This window comes from Heliangelus exortis, chromosome 2, assembly GCF_036169615.1.
Source record: "Heliangelus exortis chromosome 2, bHelExo1.hap1, whole genome shotgun sequence".
Classification (NCBI taxonomy): Eukaryota; Metazoa; Chordata; class Aves; order Apodiformes; family Trochilidae; genus Heliangelus; species Heliangelus exortis.
The window spans coordinates 18,753,050-18,770,193 of record NC_092423.1 but is presented as its reverse complement, the minus strand read 5'-3'; the positions used below and the strand labels follow the sequence as shown (position 1 = coordinate 18,770,193).

At 36.7% G+C, this 17,144-nt stretch overlaps 1 protein-coding gene across 1 annotated transcript in view; it reads right to left on the bottom strand.

Moving 5' to 3' along the window:
- Nucleotides 1–17,144, bottom strand: part of PIP4K2A (phosphatidylinositol-5-phosphate 4-kinase type 2 alpha) — a 107,767-nt gene that overhangs the window by 44,972 nt on the left and 45,651 nt on the right. Inside the window, exons 2-3 of the mRNA XM_071735056.1 lie at nucleotides 2,848–2,945; nucleotides 1,633–1,729 (exon numbers count right to left, since the gene is read on the bottom strand). Coding sequence (XP_071591157.1) covers nucleotides 1,633–1,729; nucleotides 2,848–2,945 — 195 coding nt within the window. The remainder of the gene's footprint in view (nucleotides 1–1,632; nucleotides 1,730–2,847; nucleotides 2,946–17,144) is intronic.

Below are 17,144 nucleotides of genomic sequence, written 5' to 3'. Positions count from 1 at the left end.
TTGCACAGCGCTGTGATTTTTAATTATGCTGCTTGCCAATTCTAACTAATGACAGCATCTTGTCTTCTAATGTACTTACTGAAATACGACTTTGACTTCCTAGAAACGTCATCATCCCATCTTCTAAAACATACCAAGCATAATTTGACATACCAAGCATTATCTGACACCACAATTTGAAGTTTAGGAGCAATGACATTCCTCTGTGACACAGTGATCCTTTTTCTTCATCCAGAAAAAGGAAATCTTCATACTAAAGGATCAAATAACTTCCCAAACAACAGGATCCTCTCTGGTTCATCAGTAAAACTGAACCAGGGATGAAATTTGAAGTAACTGGTTTTATTGTTGACCTGAAAATTGGTGTGTGTCCTTTTAAATAGTTCTTAAGTAAATATTATCATGAAAAATCATGTGACAGGATCGTGACAGCTCTACCAAAAAGAAACCAACCTAACGCTCTTCTTTACCTACTGGCAAAATGTCTTACCACAATTGCAGTGGTCATATACCAAGACTCATAACTTAATCTGCATCTACACTCTGGCAGCACACATCAACCCATCTACACATTTTTATCACATTTCTTGATATCGAAAAGTGGAACGTTGGTAAGGGAGACAGATGAAGGACTTAAGACACAGACTTGGCTGCAGTATTCAATCTGCTCTATGTAGCAAGAGAGTGTTATGACAAATGTGTTTTAAACAATTTGTTTAGCTACTCGAAACTGTTTATTAAATATCTGCTCCCAATATATCTTAATAACAGACTACATACACATCAAAACAATTTAAAAGAGCATGATAGGAAGCAGACACTGGGTTATACAGAAAATGCTCTTCAGGACAGGACACCTCACAGTGTGACTGCAGAAGGAATTGCCCCTCTGACAGAGACAGTGTGCATTAGAAGTTAATGGAAAAGGGAATGTCAGTGACTGTTGGCAAATCAGGCAGAAGTAGAGTTCAAGAACTTTCTTTTGCAAAGAGAAAGAAGCTTTGACTGCAAGGAACAACCCTGCCAAATCTAGAGCAATTTCTTGTTTTGCTGTATCTGTTCTATGCAACTTATTTGTTTCCAGTTCCTCTCAACAACAGGAAATGGAGATTTAATGAAGCAGTATAAAGTTGGCAGGCCACAGGTCACCCTTTTCTAAACAAAAAGAGCATGAAGAAAAAAAGAAAAAAAAGGCTATGGTTGTTTCAGAAACCACATCTCACACAAACACACCATTGAAGTAATTGTTATCTGAGTGACCCAGCTGAATACAGCATCTCTTGTCAGTAGTATCCAGGCATTATTTTTAACTTATTCCCTTTTGCAAGAGGTATCACCCTGCAGTTTTTCTAACATGGCTTATGACTGGGAGGTACTCTAACAGGAAACAAAGAGGACTGAAAATAGAAGGGTAGGAACCAGAAGACAGAAAGGGCAGGCAGAGGTGAAACAGAAATGTTCTGCTTGCAGGTGGGGGAAGAAGTAAAAAGAATGCCTTCTTTACTTCCTAGTTTTCCTCCAACTTATGAAAAAGCAAGAGCTTTATTTCAGAACACTGTTCACAACTGCAGCATTACTAACCTTTAAAATCTGCATGCATCACCAGTTTAGGTGCTTTGGAAGCAAACTTACCTGAAAATCTTGATCATCAATTCCAAACCTCTCTCTTAGATTACGGAAAACCATTGGACAATATTCCTTAAATTTGAAATGACTTGGCATGTTTTCTCTGAAAGGAAAGAAAACCAAATCAACTTCATTCACCTGCATTTACACAAAGTAACTCTAGGGTATTTTGTCTCAAAGCAGAAGATAAGAAGATTCACAATCTCTCTCCTAATCAGCACTTTCCTTTATTCAATGAGATTTCATCTCATTGTGTTCTTTTCTTTTTATTTACAATGCTTAACAATTTTATACACATTTGTCTTTTTGTCTCTAAACAAGCTATAACAAAATTGGATGAAATAAATACAAACTATATTTTGATAACTTCGGAACATGGACTCAAAAGCAGGAAAGAATGTTTTCCCATTGCCCTAAAATTACCTCAAAGGTGAAATTCTAGGCTGGATTATATAAGCATCTACCATCTGTGACACCAAAACGTGCTGACAATGCCAAGGCTTCTAGAAAAGTGGACGCATTCAGTACTGGATTAATTTTGATGTCTTAGTGTTAAATTCACACTTTTAAATGAGAGAAGTTATTTTGACCTTTGCTCCAGATCAGAAGACCCAAAGTAGCAGAATTCTTCCTTTTTCCAAATCTAGCCTTGAACAAAATGGCGGTTATACACAAAATGGCATTAATAGTTTTGTATGCCTGTACATAGTGGTTGTGGAGCACTTTATTTTTAGGAGATGTAGATATTACATGAAATGATCTTAATACTTCTGGAGTTTCCACAAGATTAGTATAATTTCCTATTAAGTATTATAAAATCCTGAACATTATTTGTCTTTGATATACGCTTCAAATTCTGTTTTTCGATGAGAAATTTCAAATTCAAATATTTTTTAATATAAAGTACACTCACATGAATTTATGTTTTTGAAAATAGCCCCAAAAGTGCTTGCATCAGCCATAAACAATTGCACCAAGAAAGGATGGCCTTCAATGTGTAAGATACTCATAAGGCAATAACAAACTATGTGGAGGAAAAACCACTACCCAGCAGCCCCTGCTGTTGCTTTTCAGAACAGCACAGATGGTTATGTTTATCCCAGGATTAACTTAATCATGAAACTTCAGTCCCATCAACTGAAAAATCACAGAGTTCATAGTACTTCATAAAAATCTCACTGCCACTACCCACTTCTACAAAGAACTGTTACTTGTACTTACTTGTTGAAAAGGTGATTGTCCACCTTTATCTTTGAGTACGCTTTGAAATCATCTGGCATCAACATAACAGGGATTTGAACATGGCTCAGTTCATTGATCTAGAAAAAACAGAATATATTTAGGTGCTGATGTCTTTGCAAAGATGCCGCATGTGTCCTAATTACAAAAATACTATTCAGTCTACTGTTACTCCTGTAAACCTGGGAGTGAACACAAATAAAAGAAGAATGCAAAAGCAGATTTACTCTTTCCAGATTAAATACAATCACAAAACAGATGCTTTGGAAAAGAAGAAACAGCATTCCATATTTATATTAGTTTCAGGAAAAAAAGTGCTTCAAAGCACACCTGGAGTGCACTTTTTATGGATGGTCAATGAGGATGCCAGCAAAATGGTCTTTAATCCTAATACACTGTTCTTTTTATGTCAGCTTGAGCTATGCTTTCCAAAGGTAACTCAGATTCTGTCTTTCAAACTCCTTACCTTTGCATCTTATGAGACAGTATAACATGTCTGTGTCCTGAACTATTTCTAAACATAAAATGAAATTTTGCTTACATGTGAATGCTCACACTTTCGGCTCACTAAGCAGAGGCTTATTTCTTCCAACAGTGCAGACTGCCACCAATTTTTTGCAAGTCACAGCAACAGCACTCAGAGATTTTTTTTGACGTTCAATTTGTACCAAACTACTTAAATATCTAAATTTTTGCTTAGAAATAGATGCAGAAGTAAGTTCTAAGGTTGTCCTTATTTTGTTATATTAAAAAGACTGCCTATTCTTTCAAACTTTGAAACAAATATTGTCAGTCTTCTCAAGATAGGATTTTTCATGCATATTTTAAATCCATTTCTGGCCACATCCTTAAGACAAAACATACATAATTTTACCTAGTTTCTAGGCATTTTTTCATTCCTGCATGTATTAATTTAGTCTTACCTCAGTAATTTTTAACGAAGACATGATAAACAGACAGAACTGTGAGCTTGCAAAAGTGCTTTCAGCTCCTGAACAAGATACCAATTACAACAACAGTCACCAAATACCCGTGACATACATTTTACTTATGTTCTTACAGTGCCCTACACCCTGGTCATGCATCTCGATTTACCTGGTCAAATATTTTTGGTCACGTGAAGCCCATTTTGCTTCATCAGTTTTCTACAGGGTTTAGAGGGAAAACCCACTCTATATGAACACAAATGCACACCAGGAGTAGATATAGCAACACTGGGATGCTTCTCTGCTCTTAGCACTGCTTATCCAAGACTGTTTTCCAACTAGGAAGCTGTTAGTTGCCTGTAAATGCCACCCTGCTTAAGAGATTTTTGCAGAAACCTTCACTAACGCAGCTATAGGTTATAACTATTGGAGGAAATAAATGCACTCATTCCAAGTATGAGATTTTGCAGAACTGAAGATAAACAAAGAAAACAGTGAGGAGGCCTTACAGCTCTTGAACAGAGGAAAGCAACCGACTCAAGCAGACAGGCCAGGCAGCCTCAGCACTTTTCAGTACTTTCAAGTCCCAGTAACATTCCATGTCTCCTTTTTACTATTCAGATCCCTGCAGCCCGTGAGAACTGATGAAATCTGTTGAATTTACTTTACAGAATGCATCTTCAGAAAGAGGGATGGCAGTTGTATAGCAGAGAGAAGGAAGGAAACAGATGTTTGAGATGGGATGAGTGTGCTCTGCTCCTTGGAGCTGCAGGGAGAAGGCTCTTTCCTCCTTCCAAAGGAAGAGAAAGAAGAAACTCCAGTAAATTTTTGAAAACACAGCTGTACAAACCTAATAAATCAAGCTGACACCTCATTAAATACGCCAAAAAAATAACAAAACATTGATCGAAAATCACTGTATCTAATGTATGTGCTGCTAATATTGCTGTACATCAATCTCACCCTGAAACCACAGGGCAGGTTCATGAGTCTGCACAACTAGTCTAGCTGTTGTACAAAGATTATCTTCCATTGAATATTGAATGCTGAACTAATGATCTTCAAAATTCCCACCTACAACATGCAAGTTTTCATGAAAAATTGGATTTTAGATTATCAAAACTGCATTGATCAGACTGTCACACACAGTCACTTCCTAATTTACGGATGTAAAGTTTCCCTGAATACACCTACAGAATTGCTTCCATGCTGTGAATATTCAAATTTGTGCTGTAACTGCACACTTCTAATTGTGCCTGTAGGGCTTACAAATGTCACTCGTGCAGTGGAATAACACAGCCAACATGCTTGTATTTGCATACTTTAGAGATCCTTTTATTCTAAACAAAAATTCAAAAATCTCCCAGGAAGTTCCCTACAAGGTGTGAATGTACACACAGACACATCCACATTGCCCCATCAAATCAGGCAAAGAAATAAGGCTAACAGAAGGTTTGTTTTTTTCTTTTGGAAAGGGAAGGGGGGAGATGTTTTTTTGGGGAGGGCAGATGTGGTTTTGTGGTTCATTCAAGTAAGAGCAATTTCTCTAATATTTTAAAGGAATTCCTCTCCAGCAGGAGAAGGAAAAAAAAAAAGCAGGTGATGAACACAGTAGAAATGACCTTTGGTATAGCACACCAGCTGAGTAATGGCATGTCCCAGCAGCACAGGCCATTAATTAAGTCAAACCTTTCAAGTGTAAGGTCTGGTTCTTTGTGCAATAGTACATTTTTTGTATAGATTTGATGAAGCCAGATTGGAAAGTGCACACAAGGCAGAAAGGAATATCCATGTCATTAGATCTCGGTGGAAACTAGAACCACATTGCAGGGGGAAGGGAGAAGAAACAATATCCAAAACTCCCCCACAAAGAGATCTTGAAAAGCTGAAAGAAAAGGGAAAGGTCAGAGGAATCAATTCTCTGCTTTGCTTTTACTGGGTTAAGAAACAGTGAAAGACACTAAATATGAAACACAGACATTTTGAGCCTTCCAACTCATCTCAGATGAAGATTTTGCCTCCTTTTGTCTGTGTTTGAAAGTTAAGCATGACACAAAATTTTAAGTAAGATCCATACAATAGCTTTGCCAATTATTGTGTGCAAGTCCGTGTGTTGCCTGTTAAATACAGCCAGATCATTAGCAAATGAAATGTGACCGTGAGGATGGAAGTTCAGTATTCCTGAATACAACAGAAACTGTTACAATAGCTGTAACAATTACCTAAAAAATAAGTAATATCCATTTTCCTCTAAGGAGTGTTTCTAAATGTAACAAAACCATAAGCAGCAAATAATTTTCCACAAGAGACACTCATGATGCAATAAATGAAGCAGAAAGAGCTCGCTGGATAAAGGACAGACTTGTTGCTGAGGTCTCAGGATCAAACATTCCTTTAATTACAAGTACTTCTAAGAGAACCCAGATTTAGATTATCTCTACAATAAAAGCTTGTGCATCATACTGAGACAAAAAGTTTTTAGTCCTGCAGCTCACATCCTTTAGCTACTCTGATTTCTTGTTGCCAATACGAATCCCATATAATAGCCTCAGAGAATGGATTATTTTAAATATGAATGACTAAGATTTTAGTTGCACAGTAACCATGCATATTCTGTATAAATATCTCATGTCTATTAATAACATCCGTAAACTCAGGCACACAAGATATTAATAAGTGACCGAGAAACCTCCCTTTAAGCAATTTATTCACGTATTTTCTGTGATACTGGTATAAAACCAGGTGGTTTTGTGAGATGGAGACACTCCCCATGACTTGCAAGCTTTAAGGAAGAGCAATTTTAAACACCTTAGACTGGCATTGCCCCTTTAAACACACGGTACAAAAAATCGTGGCTGTAGGGATCTGCTCAGAGCTGTGGCTCGGCCCTGGCAGGTGGGAGGGGGCTGAAGTGAACGGAGGCTTTCAAGCAAAAACCTACTGATTGCAACTCATTTTGCTCCTGCAGGTTTAGGATTGAATTCCCACTGTCAGGAAAACAGAGGTTGTAATTAAACTGCAAATAAGGGAATAATAAAGGCCTACTGGACATTGAATAAATAGTAAGACTCAGCTGGTAATGATTCTGAAATTAGCACACAGAGAGGTGTTCCCACAAAGCCATCTTACATTGGTGACATTTCAAATAAGCTTCTCTAATTTATATGATTTGAAATCAAGCAATGAATATATCATAAATTGTTAGGCATTATTAATGGCTCTTATTTAATTCAGATACATTCACCCTAAACATCACATTACTAGGGCAATGCATAATTAAACATTAGTTTTCATTCTGTCAGAACATAAGGAGCAATAAATTGCTTGTATGCAAAGCAGACAATGAGATATTTAAGCAGCATATAATAAAGGCAATTTACAGCATATATTGCATGTTTAGCCAGAGGAGCCAGAACAACGATACTGTTCTCCAACAGATACAAGCTGATGCCTATCACTACGATACTACAGCAAGAAACCTGTGTAACACATTACAGCTGCTATCGATTTAAAAGAAACCAAAACCACAAAACCCACCACCAAAACCACTCCCATTAAAATGGAAGCAGCCAGGTAGACCAATGTCAAAAATTTAATCACAAGCCTACCAAAAATGACATGCAGACTACATAGCACTGCCTAGTAGTGGGTCATTTTGAAGCTCTCTTCCTATATAAAGCCTTCATTCTGATTGTGGTTTCTTGTATTTAGTAACTCAGCTTTAAACAGCTACTGTTATCTTTTAATTTACTGTATCAGCCAGCCAGACTTGCTGGCTGAACCTATGGAGGGATGAGGTGCTTTCACACTGAAAAGCTTGACAAAATGTCTCAGTTGCAGTTATGGCTCTTAGCAGTTCCACACAGGAAAATCCCTGCTCTTCCTGATGCTGGATGGGGCTGAAGCTGTGGAAGAGCTGCTTTACTTTCAACTCTTTTTATCTCCCAACTCTCTGAACTAAAAACCAGTGAACAGAAGTCTGTTGAGACAAACAAGCTACAACTGGTTTGTTACTTCGAGAGAGTCAAGTGCTCTTTTCACAAACTTGTGTATTTTTAAACACAGATTTTGGAAGAAGTGGGACTCCAGACTTTGGAAGAAAGTAATTATTGAGGTCTAAAAATATAACTGAACTTTTAACACTATCAGCAGTTCTAAGATTTTCATGTTCATGGTGTACTTTCTGCAGCTTCTTCCTTGGCAAGGATACCTGCACAGAGCTGTGAAGAGGAAAAAATAATCGGACGGTACTTTTTGTTCAGACACACAGCCACCATTTTGATATAGCCACAGGACTGCCTCAAAAGCACAATTTATTCATTTACTGGTAGGTTAGTGCTTAGAAAAGCAGATCTCTTTGCTTCTAATGGATTGCTGTTACAAAATAAGGCTGGAAAGTAAGAATACAACAGACAAAAACTGTTGGGGGTATAAAATTTCACATTTAGGAGACTATTGTTTTTCATTCTTCCAGCACCTTCTTGATAACTGAACACCCTGCAGGTCTTAGCAAACAGAGCATTTTCCTGATTACAAGAGAACAGTCATCTAGGAGATAAGGTTACTTAATCTTATTCTATTGTCCTGTAAAAAGCCACTTCCAAAGCTGTTCCTGTTTTGCAAGGAGTAGGTAAAGTACAAGGGACCAGGTAGTGACAGGCAGAGCTACAGGCAGGCATTTACACCCTCTCCTCCCCAGATGTGGAACCTGCCACAGAATCACTACTGGGACAGTAAACGCCTTGAGTTGAAGCATAAACTGAAAGCGAAGTGATTATTTTACAACTCTTTGAAATCTACCTTGAAGGGTCTGGAAAGGGTGGGTGAGGTCAGCAGGTAATCAATTTTGTGGAAGACATTTGCCTGTTACGGGGCAAAGCCATCATTTGATAAATGTCATTCGACAGTTTAAATTACACTCAAAGCCATTCTTGCAAGAGAAATAAAAGGTTAAGCTGAGTTCTGCTGTAGAGAAATAAATCAGTTCAGCAAAATAGTCCTTAATTTGCTTTAAACGAGGTTTTCATCATTTCAATCACACAAAAATTAATCTCTTCTCCCCACCCCTAAAAGTACAAGGTAAAAAAATCTTCTCAGACTTTTTTTACTAACCACACAATGTGCTAGGAGTTTAAATGGCATAGTAGACTTCTCCTATAGAAGTAATTTCTGGTTACCTTTTCAGAAACAAAGCCTAAAATTAAAGCAATTATATGACTAAGAAAAACACTGGGTGAAATATTTTCTCTGAGCCTTCGGCATCATTTTAGTTTAGGGAATATGGAGAGAAAAAACCCCAAACTAACATAAAAGTCCACGTAGCTGCCAAAGTAATAGGCATTGAAGTTTCACATGTCTCAAAACATCTACCAGTAATTACTAAATCAGCTTCATGTTTTTTCAGTATGGGTGATAACTGTCATTAGATTGTTGGTCTTCAATGAAATTTGATAATCTAATGCTAGAAAAGTAGGCCAAATGGAACCAAATGCTTTTCAAATGGCCTCAGTGCAGAAAGACACTTCCCAAATTACTAAGCACAGAGTGTCTGACATACTTCATACAAATATTAAGTACACTGCATGGATTTAGAAATTGAGACGAACACATCAAATACAGACTATTTACAACTTATTTACTTTAAAAAAGTAGCAAGACTTTCCTGAAATCTTATGTTTTGACTTGAAAAAAAAAAGAAAGCAAAAAAATTTCACAGCAAACCCCAGATGTTTTCACGAAACTTTTTAGTTGCTGTTTTCACCAGTAGAATGATGTTTTTGGGGAAGGAAGGTCTGCAGCACATGCACCCACATGGAAAACAGGATATTATGACATACCCAAGAAAGCTCTGAACAGGATATTGTGACATACTGAATACAGTCCCAGAACAGTGGAAAAAATGCTTTTGAAGAGCATCCATTCCTTGGTGCTTATCTTAAATTTGAAATATCAGGGCCTAAAACACGAATGAAGGATTTTATAGCTTGTTTATCACTCCAATTCTGAGACCTTGGAGCCACAGTTTCTTAAAGGAACTACAACAAATGCATCAAACTCACATTCCCTTTACAAATGTTTTGATGCAGGTTTTTAAGTCTTTTGAGTCACTTGGATATTTACACTGTCTAGAAAATCCAGAACATGTGTTATGCAGTGTCAGACAGCATGAAGCCACATTTCTATAGGTTTGGTTAAACTTCCTGTGAATCTGCTTACACCTTTCAGTAAGTGCAAAAATTAACACTTCATAATGTGCCAAATAATCAAAGACCAATTATAAATTAAGCAGCTCATGTCTGTCATGATAATCTCTCATTCTCCCCAAAGGCTAGGACAAATGCAACAGAGTGTGCAGAGATACTACTGCCCATTAACAAAATGGAAAAGAGAGTAATAGAAAGGTGACTGATTTGTAGTGGAGATTTTTGTCATGCAAAACAAGATGAGTAGCAAATGGAATACAAAAATAAAGTGCAATCTCTGTCCAAAGGAAACTCTAAGGCAATGCAAGTCCTTTAGATTTGGATGAGTTATGATGCACACAATGCAGATGAGCTCATCCTTGCTGGCTAATGTAATGGACTTGTAAAACATGACAAGCTACTAACTACTGGAGTTGTCATAAAACTGAAAAAAGAATATTTTATTTTTTGAGCAGAACTATCTCAAGTCTTTTTAAACTTCAATTTGCATACTGGTAAGTTAATGTGCTCTAATGCAATCTTTCACAGCAATAAGGTACCTTCAGTTATTGTCTGAAATACTGATTTAAAATACACATACTTGTCACAACGTCTGACAGCAATCAGGTCTGTGTTTTTCTAATTGAATAACAACACTCTTAGATGGCAACAGATGAACTTTAGTTTACTTGGCTTTGTCCTGAAAGCTTCAAAAGAGAATATCTAAAAAGAACAAGATGCTAGTACCCACCAACTATTTATTTACAAAAGACTGAAACATTTAACAAAAATAAGTTCAATATACAAAGTAATACACAACTCACAGATAAATGCTGTGATAATTTTCTAAATTATCAATTGGGGATTCTGGAAGAAAAGTTCAACAAGCAGTAACAAAATGAAAAGAAATTACACCTATATTCCATGAATCGTGTTACTCATATCCGGAAAAAAACCCAAACTGATCAATCAATCAACCATCCAAAAAGACGACTTAAAGGAGCGTAATATATAATGCTCATCTCTCATAACAGCTCATAAGATCATATTTTACAAGTAAAATTTTTCTGAACAGGAAAAACGAGCCAATGCTGTTGAACAGATACAGAGAGACTGTAGCATTACCTTAATGCTGTAACAGCAAAATAAAATTCAACAGAAAAAAGAGTATCAATTAAAGGCATCAGATGGGCTTCAGAATAATTTTTAAAACTCAGAAAAACTGAATGTTTTGGTTATTTTTATACTGGCTTATGTAATGTAATGTAATGTATTTCACATTATTATTATTAAGAAGAAGGAAGACCAACTTCTAAATAGTCGTTTTGGGAACATACCTTAATGTAGTGCCACACATACCAACTTTACAAGTAGGTCATTATTCAGAAAACTGCTGACTTGTGAAAAGATGACAATAAAACATGATACTTTCTGGCCATTTCTGACTATGGATTAGGTGAAGGCTGAAGCTGTGAGGCAAATTTTCTGTAAGCAATACCATTTGCATTATATAAATCTAATTTCTTAAGTTTATTACCTGAATAGTAGAGACCCCAGAAGTACACAAAGGTCATACTACAAGAATTTAACTGCTCTGTAAAGCAGTACAGCAGTTGTTTCTTGGTTCTCCTCTACACTTACAGAGGAATCTGATAGCACAACATATAGAACGTGCTCCCAGCACATGTTAGCCTTCATCTAAACCAGCAATTCTATTTTTTTTTTTTTTTAGTTTCCAGGAGAACTCGTAACTTTGTGCAGCACTGTGTTGAGTTTCCTTAGTTTAGAAATATTCCTTTATTTATCCCCCCAATGCATCTTGGTTGCACTGTGTTCATGTTGCATTTATCACAAAATTTTCCCCTTTTAAGTTGTGCAATGCCTGAGGCCAAACTAACAGACCTGTAATCACCTGAGAGGGTAACCAGTTTTCCAGATTTTATCGTTTTGTCATCCAGACATATATTTTTCTTGCTACAGCTGAACCTCTTTACCGGCTGTGTTTATAAAAATCCTGTCAGGAGATGTGAAAGGCCTTAAGGCCCAAAGAAACCAAAAAGAGCCCAAGAAAGATGGTAATATCAGAACAGCTGTTTGGAATTGCTTTTTAGCACTTTCCTGTCCATGTCTTGCTTGTTCTCTCAAACAGAGTTTCTAGATATGCACTACTTTCTCCTTCTGTATAAGAAATACAAATTCATTCATATACACACACACATATTCTGCAGCTTCTTGCTACTGGTGCCAGGAGTTTGCATGCCAGCTATTCAAAATAAATCCTGATTTATTTTGGTAATAAGAGTTTATACAAAATTGTATGGATTTATTATCATTACATATGGGATAATAACTACCCAGATAGAACAATTGCAACGTTTGTTTTGTGACAGTCTTTAAATTACTGCCTGGTATTTCATAGCCCCAGAAAGCCTCCATGTCCTCAGAGAAGAAGAGGGGTGCAAGCAAAGGGCAGCTGAGCTGCCAGGGGCTCCTCGACTCTCAAGTCTCATCACCCGCTTAGTCCAATTAAATTGGGAGTTTAAATGATTATACAACTCAAGGTAAACATTTTTTTTTTTTAGCCATTGATGTGAAATGAAAGATATCAAGTTAAAAGCAATGTAATAAAATTGCATGACCTTTTTCCTCAGTGTACAGGTCAGACTTTTGTTACAGGAGGATTTCACGAGCTTAGGGGGACAATAGGACATGTTCAATAGGCAAGATGACATAAATCCTTTCTATTTATATTTGTCATAGCCCATAAAAATAATAAGCAACCCTCATGGTTTTAGTGTCGTTAATCTGAATGCACACCTGTATCATGGTGTCTCTCTGGAGGCAGAGCAAACAGAAATTACCAAACTTTGTCATTCAGTAAACACGCTGACAAGAACCCCATCACTTTTACTATCAAGATAAAAAAAAATTCTGTAGTAGTTTCTACTATACTATGTAACATTGTTCCAAATCCAGTCAAAAAGCATTTTCCCATTATTAGGTGAGTGATACCAGTATTTGATCAGCTGCCACTCATTTCCTTTTCTGGACTCCAGAATCACATTTCCAGGACTCAGAGAGCAGAACCAGCTCACAGAAACTCTCTCATCACTGACATTTGACTCAGGTTATATATTACTGATGAATAGTATGAGAATGAAAATCTAGCTTTTTGATTACTTCCATACTTGAAAATCGAAATAAAATACATTTCACAGACTTAATGTATCCCTTAAGCAAGAATTTCATAGGCAGATAATACATATTTTACACACACATACACATATAAATAAATTAATGGAAAAAGCCCTGAGCTACCAACATGCATTTTCAACCATTAGTGCTAATCATTCTCCAATGCAAATTAAAAGAGTTCTGAATAATGAGTGAGCACACCAATGGGTTTCTGAAGATCTGAAGCCAGTTCCTATAAAACCAAGTAATATTTTTGGAAGCAGAGGCACATGCAGGCTGCCTGGGCAGTACAAGGGGCAGTTAACTGGAGCTGCAGCTGCTTTGCATCACGGCACCAGCACAGGCGATCTGGAATGTGCACCCTTCTGCCCTCTACATTCCTCAGTGCTCACATACTCCTTTTTCCACTTTCAGTCTCACTAAAAAATATTTTCTGAGGAACAGCAGTGGAAAAGAAGCACTGCCCTTAGTTTTAATTTAATATAAACCTGAAGAACTGAAAAAAGATCCTTTTTCAAAAAAAATAAAAAAAAAGAACAAAGAAAATAAAAAGAAACTCACAGAGAGGCTGTCCCCATTTTTCTCAAGGAACGTGAGACCAAAAGCTGCCATCTTTGTAACGTGCATCATAAAATGAGAAATAACAGTAACCTGCACTAATGACTGAATTTCCTGCACACAAGACAGACACTGATTTCTACTGTTCATTAAGTTTTTCAGTGGCAGAAAGGTGAAATGGCTCAAGGATAAGGTGGTGACCATCCAAGCCATGAGGAGTTGGAATGAAGTACACAAGCAGTAATTTGAGGAATGTGCTTGTTATTTTTCTGCCATAAGGAAAGATACAGAAACTAGGAAGGATTGAATTTTTTTTTTTTCTTGTATTTGATTTTTCCCCTACAATTATTTATGGAAGCATTTATGATTTTATAAAACTTTTGACTGAAAATCACAATAAATACGATTTTTTTTCAGGAAATCTGTATAGTTACAAGAAAGGACTCAAGAGGCAAATGGGTTCAGTGAACCCACGGGTGTTGCAGAAAACACACGCTTGCAGAAGCAGCACTTACAATCTTCACTTTTTTTCCCCTCCTGTTGAACCATTATTTTTCCTCTCCTGTCTTACATGGGTGTGTGGACAGTAGCGTGATGAACCCACCTTAAATCCCAACCCTGATAAAAGAATTTTTGTTTATTTTGATCATTTTGCCAATCCCCCTCTCTTCAAGGCAGAAAGAGAGCAAAGGCAGCAGAGAAATGCTTCTTTCTGCAATTCCTTAGTTTAAAAAGTTTGGACTACTACACGGTTTTGAGCTAAAAACCTTTAAGTTGGAAGTGCTGCCAGAGGTCTTAGATTTGGTTATTACCAGATGGATAAAGATTAATCTGAACCTTTGTTTTCGAAATCTAATCAAAGTTATAACTCTGATACCTTGTAAAATATATCATAAAGTGAGAAATAACAGTAATTTGCACTAAGGGCTGGACTTCCTGCACACAAAACAATTTTAACATTTGTTTTTGCTGCCAACATTTAAGTACTTTAAAAAAAAATCAGTTTGCTGAACTGCAAAATCAGCTTTGGATAACTAACTTGTTTTTCAGGTGCAGGCAGAATATTTTCTTGATTCATGCTCATTCAGCTAACAAAGTTGAACAGACAGGTCATTCAGAGTTGAGAAACCAATTGGGAGTCAAAAAAGCAAAATGACTTGTTTTCCTTTTCTGGTCTCCTAATTAAAAAATGTTATGGAAGATGAGATCGAGTTTTGAAATCTTAAGGCATGTTCATAAGTTGAACTAATTATAGTCTTCAGATAATACTTCCTTTGTTTTAAAAAAATATTACTAAGTCAAGTATAAAAATTGCTTTGATTAAGTTATTTTCCACTTTGTGGATCCAGGATATTTAAGATTGTTTTATTTAACTTGGGAAATAGAATGCTGGCTTAGTGCATTGCTTTGCAATTTATCAGACAGAGCTTGACATAAGTTATTCAAAAAAAGGTCTCTTCGTTAAAAAACAAACTCTTGCCTGCCAGCCCAGTTAAAGGTCTTCAGAGGAGAGAGGCAAGCAGAGTACCTTCCCACTTAGAAAGACAGTACTTATTTCATTAAATACAAATGCAAAACAGAATTAAAATAAATTATATAATAAAAATCAGTTGCTTCATTTAAATTCAAGCTTCTGCTTTAAAATTCCCTATAGTCTTCTGCCTCAGCTCTACAGGTTCACTTAGGGAGAGCCTTGTTTGACATGTTCGTGTTTCAGGCCACCTTTTGGAATCTCAGTGGAAGAGATTTTCCTTACTCCCAAATAAAATGGAATTTTATCTGTTCACAGCAAGAATACATACAACTACTAAGAAGTACTTAAGAAACTAAATAATCCCAAATGCTTGCCTGAAAACTTCCATGACTAAGCCTCAGAAAGACTGAAAAAATATACAACACTGGAAAGAACAGCAACTAGTTTTCTCTTTAAGTCTTAAAACACCGCAGTTCTCTAATCCATCTGTATAACAAGTTTTCAGTATTTACACATTTTTCCAAGGTAAATTTACTGTCTCAATATAAAAGGAAACTCATGCTAAATTTGCATTATTTATCAAATACAAAGCTGAGGTATCCTATCTTGGACATCCAAATATGAGAAAAAACCACAACATTTATTCCAGTGACTCTATGTATAAAAAGAAACACTTAGGATTAGGTTTGTAGAACTTCAAAGTTTGAAGTAATTAATAAATTCTTTAGTGCACTCTATCTCTGCCTGGGCTTATACCTGTGGTTACATAGCTGATCATCAACAAGCTCTTTATCAGTCAGCAAACTTCACATCACAAACTCCAAAATTTGAATTCAAACAGCAGTAAACCAAAAAACTCTGCTGGACTGTCAGTTTGAAACATCTTTCCAATGCTCATCTCCATTTTTCTTCCTTAGACTGAAGACTTCTTAGCAGGCTTCAAACAGAGGAAGGCTGCCAGCAGTCTAATGATGTCTTCTTGTCTCCAGGCTTTCTGTACTGCCTCCCTCCCACTTCTCCTGCCTAGTAGTAGATAAGAGCAGAAAACAAGACAGATCAACTAGTGCCAGTTCTCAGGACAGCTGCACTTGGCACAACAAGAGGAATATGTTGTTTTTCTAGGGTCACATTCCAGGGGAGTTTAAAAAAAAAAAAAGGGGGAAAAAAACCTAAAAAGAACTGGTTTAGACCATAATGTGTAAACTTAATGGGATAAAAATGAGTCCTATGGCCCTGGCTGGTTCAAGTGACCTCAAATACTATCACAGATACCATCAAAGAAAACAACTACATAAATACACATTCTAAAATAGCATGCCAGTTCTGCCAGTGCTAAAAATAGCCTCATATTAATCTCCGTTAAAACACTGAATGATGGATAAACAGATGCTGTTGGACTGCAACCACTCTAACCATAGCAGTGAAAGCATCTACCAAACCCAGGACTGACTTAGAAGCAAGAATTAATATTTTGCTCCATGTTTGTACACCACCTAGGAGAGAAAAGGTCCTGCCCTTCCTCCAAGACAAGGGCCTCAGAGGATCACCTGCAGTGTAGATGCCATGGCATTAGCTCTGAAGGGACCAATGTAAAGGCATACACAAAGAAATGAGACAACTTATCTCCCCCATCAGAGGGAGAGGTATTGTTTCTCAGTAACTCATTAATGAAATCAAACATGTCAAGGAGAACTGAGTATGACTAGTTCAGATGAAACCCATAAGGAAAGCAGCCAAATTCCCTCAACAGTAAGGTAGAAATAAGGTCTATTACCATCCAGAAAGACATTTATTTCTTCTGAGGTTTTAGTACACATGAAAATTATATATACAGAATGCTGTATTGTCATAATATTTCATTTTGGTTAATCACTTGGAAATTATTAGTTTCATCCAGCTTGTAATGGAGTTAAAGTTCTGCAATTGAAAAGTGTCACCAGTAAA